The 6,155-nt window shown below is 42.4% G+C and overlaps 2 protein-coding genes across 2 annotated transcripts in view; one reads left to right on the top strand and one right to left on the bottom strand.

Moving 5' to 3' along the window:
* Nucleotides 1-250: 250 nt before the first annotated feature.
* On the top strand, nt 251-2,854 carry LOC119360297 (phosphoglycerate mutase-like protein). Its single transcript, XM_037625998.1, has 8 exons — nt 251-309; nt 399-507; nt 657-742; nt 1,058-1,217; nt 1,490-1,564; nt 1,656-1,744; nt 2,154-2,193; nt 2,741-2,854. Exons 1-8 carry the CDS (start codon nt 251-253, stop codon nt 2,852-2,854), a joined length of 732 nt encoding a protein of 243 aa, XP_037481895.1.
* A 786-nt stretch (nt 2,855-3,640) lies between these two features.
* The window catches only part of LOC119366904 (putative disease resistance protein RGA3), a 4,969-nt gene continuing 2,454 nt past the window's right edge, over nt 3,641-6,155 (bottom strand). The window contains exon 3 of the mRNA XM_037632587.1: nt 3,641-3,919. Within this exon, the coding sequence (XP_037488484.1) occupies nt 3,908-3,919 (12 nt within the window). The 3' untranslated portion in view covers nt 3,641-3,907. The remainder of the gene's footprint in view (nt 3,920-6,155) is intronic.

Genomic DNA, 6,155 nt, shown 5'->3' with positions numbered 1-6,155 from the left:
AAGACTATTTGACTTTGTCGTAAGACTTTTCAAAGACAATTTTGAATATAACAGTCTCATTCCACCAAATCACATCTGTGTGTTTTTGTAAATAATTAAGTACCAGTGGGAAAGTTGTGAATTTGTCCAACTACATCTGGCAACCATGTAACAGCCTGCTTCCACTGTTCTTAATTATCTGTCCATCTCCATTTTGGATAACAATAGGATAATTGATTTTTTAGTTATATAATTGTTTTTTGGGGCAGAAATGGAAGCCAGTGCTCGCACTGCCCTGTATCCTCAGCACCGCTGCAAAAACATATATCTGGTACTACACCTCCTCAATTTTCGGCAACTAACCTATACGAGAGATGCAAAGAATGTCCCATCTAATTAACTGTAACAAACATGCTACATGTGAGGCATGCTCAGGGTATTCATAATGTGGCAGGCGACAAGGATCATAGCGCCTACATGTCGCCTACTCTGCTTGATGCTCACATTACCCCTTTGGGCTGGAGCCAAGTAAGATCTCTTCTTTATTTTTCATTAATTAATCACCATGTGTTGTCAATTCTAATAGCAAAGGTACACATTGTGTTGTGGCCAACTATGGTCATGCTTATTGCCAAATATTTAAGGAGACATTGAAAGTTGATGTACATGCATTTTAGATTGATTGCCTCCGAGAGCATGTCAGTGAATGTGGACTAGCAAAAAAGGTTGACTTGGTTATTGTTTCCCCTCTTCTGATCTTCTTGTACATAATATAATTATTCTGGATCTTCTTTTAAGCTTTGTAGGTTGGGTTTTGTACTAACGAATATCCTTGCTACATGCATGGCTTACATGCCCCATGTGCATAAAATCTAGTAAAAATAAAGTTTAGTTCGGGCTCTTGTTTTACACCCTTAATCATGTCGATCATATCAATAGCTACACATTCTTCTTATCTAGTATGCATTATTATCAGAACTCCTATGCTGAGGCATGATATAATAATATGATAGTGCACTACAATAGTATGTTATTACTAAATGAGCCTCATAGTATTACACATGAACTAATCTCGCAGGACTATACAAACTGCGGTGGGGGTCTTTGGGGGCAACTATACTGATGGGGTAAGTGCATCATCATCAATGGTAGAAGGTGTTGGACACGGCGGACGTCAGGCGATTACAAGTTTGAAGTGCCCACCATTTCTTGCAGTTGAGGCTTGCAGGGAGCGCTTGGTATTTCTCTCTCCTGAAGAACACAAATAAAACATGAGAAATCATTTTTTCTACATATATAAATAATGTTCTTGACATTGAGTTCCTCATTTACATTGGTTTTCATTAAATATTAGTTAGAACAAACATTTTTTGCAGTTGCTAGAATAACTTATTCAGCTTACTTCGTTCTAACTTCTATGTCAAATACCCTCATTTGGATGCATATGTTTATCTCTGCTTCTGATGCATCAGTAATGCTCCATAGAAAAATATTAATATTAGAAATGCAGGGTGTTCATTCCTGTGACAAGAGGAGCAGCATAACAAAATACCGTACTCTCTTTCCTACCATTGATTTTTCACTGGCAAGTACCTACTGCTGCCAATTCACAAGTATATTTCATAAGAGAGTGTCTCCATGGTGTTTTAATATATCTTTGTGCGCGCTCTTTACAGATAGAGAATGATGAAGATGTTCTTTGGGAACCCGATGTAAGAGAATCAAATGAGTCTGTTGCTGCCAGGGGCATGAAGTTCATTGACTGGTAACTTTCCTTTCTAATATTGATCAGTTTCTTTTCATTCTTGAAAATGCAAGCCCAATGGTTTTTCATATGAACATGAAAAACAAGTATCTCAATAATATTCATCTGCACTGAAGTGCTCTTTCGATCCTGAGCACACATGCTCCCTTGTGAACAGTAAAATTCAAAAAAATGGTAAAAAAATTCAAAACATTCTGATTCTTTTTCTATGATAAACATTGATGAATGTTTGATCTGCATGCAAAATTTTGTGATGAAATGAAATTCGTGGGGCCCGGGGGAAAAACGGATGCTCCAAAATGGTTCCAACAATAGTCTATCCGAAGCATCAAATTTGTTTTTTCAGACCTTCATGATTATTGTCATTTCATCATGGAACTATCCAGATGTTGGCAACATTATTTGATAGCTGGCCTGAGATGGACAACGACATCTCATCGTGCAACAAGGTAAGTAAAGTATTTTGTCCATTGTTATCATGGTTTATTGTTGTTTCTAATAGCTCCACTTGTAGATTTATCTTCCCTATGCATCCATCGGCCGATACATTTTGTACGTCATCGACAAAGAGGCACGTCGTCTATATATTATGGATCCTATTCAAACATCACAATCGTTAGAGGAGAAAAAATTGAGGCATGCACTGAAATTAAAAAGTTTTGCAAGGGATTTCAAAGAAGCACTCGAAATAAAGCTACCTGGTTGGAATTATGATATATCTAAATGGCAATGTTTATTTCCGTCCGGTGTTCCAACGAGTATAGATGGGTAATGATTTCATAACAAAAACATTTACTTTTGTTATCACTATATTCTTTAGATTATTAATTTAAAGTTTTGCAGGAATTTGTCTGGCTATTTTGTTTTTCATTTTATGCTCTGGTGGAACGGTGAAAATATGGTCAAGCCGATTTGCATAGTGAGTATTGTTCGTTACATGTTTTAAGACTTTCGGCGTGAAATTTTCATACTAACTACATGTATGCGTTTGTGCAGGAGGGATATGAATTGAGGAAGCAGTTTTTATCATACTTGTTAAACCATCGCGGGAATGAAGCTAAAGGAAACTTACCGGATATTGTGAAAGAATTTTTTAAGCGCATCGTCTAGATATTAATAGTTTTGTAATAGATGTTTAGTTGGAACATCGCTCAGTTTGTTACATGGACATGTCGTTAATTTTTCTTTATGTTATCAATTTACATTACAAAAATGGACTTCAGTTATTAAATAATAATGTTTCTGGTATATTGTTTGTACGTGTGGAATTTAACATGTAATTCTTGCAAACTTTTTCAACAGCCCGTGGCAACGCACGGGCACTCTATTAGTATAACTAATTAGCATGTGCTACGTCCATTAAAACATTTTTTTTGCTAAATTTCAGTTGCCTAATTTCAATTTGGCGCTCAGTCAAATTTCCGGCTGACAAATTTTGGAGCATACACAAATGCTAAAGCGTGTTCCTGGAATCTTTGTCTCTGCTTTTTTGGGGTTCGTGTTCATGAGTTTTAGTGTATTATTAGCAAAGCCCGTCCGGTTTGAGACATCCGGCTGCAAAGAGGTTCCATTGGCTGTTAATCTGTTGGCTTTGGGAGTGGCAATGCGGCCGAGGTGTCTAGGTTTCAATAGCTGAACCAGTGAGTCGCGAGGCAGAAACTTGCACGAGTCGTGAGTCACGAGTCACGAGTACATGGCCAGCTTGCTTCCAGATAGGCCATGGAGAGAACCATTCGTACCTTACTGAACCAGTGTGTTCTGAACTGAAATATCATTACCAAACCGAATTTGACAGCACTTGCCTAGTAGTATGAACTTACATTGGGCGACAGATGTAGCAAGATTTACGGACTCGTTGGAGCATTACAATTTACGCCAACATATAATGTACGCTCAATGTCTCAGATTAAACGATTAAATTTTACAGGAATGCGGAAAGTAAGTTGTCTGAAATCAAATCATCATGTTTTGCTGCCTGAAAGAGTCTGCAGGCCAACATACGATGCAACTTGCAAGAGTAGCTGGTAATCAAATGGCATTCTATTTTGCACCGAAATTTGTTCTTCATCGCAAACACAATTCCTTGCCGCCGTGGCGTCTTCCTACGCCGCCTCCCCCTCGTTGCCCGATCTGTCGTCCTCCTCAATCTCCTGCCTGCTAGTACTAGCTGGTTCCCTGCAAAATGTACGAGGTCAGCAACTCGCACAATCAAATCGAGTTCAGAACAGCGATGGGTACTAGATACATCTCTTTTTGTCCATTTTGATGACAAGTATTTTCGGACGGAGGTAGTTCTAGATATATCTCTTTTTGTCTATTTTTGTCCATATAGAACTTAGATATGTTTTAACATTAACTAAAAAGGAGGACACTAGGCGATCGATCGGAAGCCTCGATCAATCACCCTGCTAGTCATCAGATGTGGCTGCACATCGCTGTCAGATCCGGGTGTCCCAAAAAAAAAATCAGCTAATTCTCCCAAGACATGGAGTTTCTACACTCGAGCTCACATCGACCCTTATGAACAGTAAAACCCAAAAATAGTAAAAAATAAATAAAAGGAACTCTGATATTTTTGCAACAAACATTGTTGAATTCTCTGCACACTTGCATTTTTTAAAAGGACAGACCCAGTGCATAGAAGCTCCCACACAAGGTGGGGTCTGGGGAGGGATTATAGAAACCTAGTCTTACCCCTGCAAAGTGCAATGCAGAGAGGCTGGTTCGAACCCAGGACCTCTTGGCACAAGTGGGGACGACTTCACCACTGCGCCAGGCCTGCCCTCTACACACTTGCATTTTTTCATTAAGAAAAAACATTCCTATTGGTCCACCCGAAAACAACAAATTCGATGCTCCAAAAAGACTATTCTTGAAAGCATTTCGACATGCCGATTTTGTTATATTTTTTCAGGCCTCCATGAAAGTGATTTCATCACGAAAATTTGCACGTGGAGAGAAAGCTAAGCAATGTTTTTGTCAAAAAAGTTAAGATTGTTTTGAATATACTTTTTCAATTTTTATGTATTTTACTGCTCATAACAGAAGCATATGAACTCGGAATTAGAAAAACAGTTTGGATTCGACCCCTGTTTCCTCCATGGGAAAAATATCAGGTGATATGGGAGCTCCCATGCTCCCATGCTACAATGCGAGCTCGGCCGTTACATCTTATATTTTTCCCATGGTATCCTCTTCTCCAATTAAAAATTAGTAACAAACCTATATATGTCTTAGTTTCGTAGATATATTTTTTGGAATGGAGGAAGACCCCCGGCCTCTGTACAAAGAAATAAAACAGTAAGTCTGAAGCCACCGTTTAGGCAACACCTGTCGCTACTTCTATCCAATCGATGAAGGGATGCTGATAGTCCGAGCCTAATACCATAGACCTCGCAGCCAAACCTAACATGTAAGACCTGAGGCCCCAACCAAGCCACTTGCCGGGTATGGGGCACACACCGGTCCGGCGTGCTCTCAGAGGCCGCCGCCGCCAACTACCACCACTCCATCTTCAGAGCTGTACTGAGCATCATCCTTGCCCGGTTTAGCCGTCGTCGACGCCACCACGTCGCCCAACGGCACGACCTCCCTGCGTGCGAACTGCTGTGCACGTCGCAGTCGCTGCCGGTACCCCTCAGCACCATGCCGCCAAGTACCACCAGCCGACACAACTTGAAGTCTCTGGAAGATCTGTCGTGCGTAGCACCTGCCGACCAGGCATGACAAAGCGTAGCACCTGTTGCCCAGGCATGACTTGACATCTCAACCGAAGCTCTGGGCAAGACGAAGCCGCTCCACCTCCTACCTCTGACTTCCAGCACTGCTCCACAAACGATGCTCCCAAGAGAGAAACGACACCATAATGTCGCCATCGTCCGATCTAGAAAACCAGATCCTAGGGTTTCCCCCGGAGCAGCACAAGTGGGTCGACAATAGTTACAGGACGATGCCTTCATCAAGGTAACAGCGCAGGCCGCCGCCATCATCCGCCGTCGGCTCGGTTTTCACCGGCAACTATGTCTCCCCGACTCGCAACCAGGACTAGATTGCAGATCTCGAGATCTGCTCACCCAGCCTCAGCCAACCACCTCCGACGTAGGAGATGAACACCGCCGCCAAGCCCAGGGTCGCTGTCCCGGGTGCCCGCGTGATGCAGATCAAGACAAGGAGCACCACCACGATCCGAAGCCGAACCGGAGGTTGAGCGACTGCAACATGGCCGCCGCCGCCACCCGCTGCAACTACAGACCCGCTGCCACACTCCAGCCGCCGTTGTCCGCCATCACCGCCAAGAAGATCAAGATCGGAACCGCCGCATCGATCTTGAGCAGCTGACGCGCGAGCAGAAGACCGCCGCCTCCGAGCCGCTCGGGCTTTGCCCTGGCGGCGTCACCGATGGCAGCGGAGA

Source organism: Triticum dicoccoides, chromosome 2B, assembly GCF_002162155.2.
Source record: "Triticum dicoccoides isolate Atlit2015 ecotype Zavitan chromosome 2B, WEW_v2.0, whole genome shotgun sequence".
Classification (NCBI taxonomy): domain Eukaryota; kingdom Viridiplantae; phylum Streptophyta; class Magnoliopsida; order Poales; family Poaceae; genus Triticum; species Triticum dicoccoides.
Note: the sequence above shows the minus strand (reverse complement) of the source record. Positions and strands in the feature narration are given on the sequence as shown.

What these genes read in the sequence shown, in the direction of transcription:
- LOC119360297 (XM_037625998.1), top strand. Translation starts at nt 251, where the DNA reads ATGGAAGCCAGTGCTCGCACTGCCCTGTATCCTCAGCACCGCTGCAAA. An exon ending in CGCTGCAAAAACATATATCT is followed by an intron (nt 310 to 398) that starts GGTACTACACCT and finishes AAACATGCTACA; the next exon opens with TGTGAGGCATGCTCAGGGTA. An exon ending in CTACCATTGATTTTTCACTG is followed by an intron (nt 1,565 to 1,655) that starts GCAAGTACCTAC and finishes CGCTCTTTACAG; the next exon opens with ATAGAGAATGATGAAGATGT.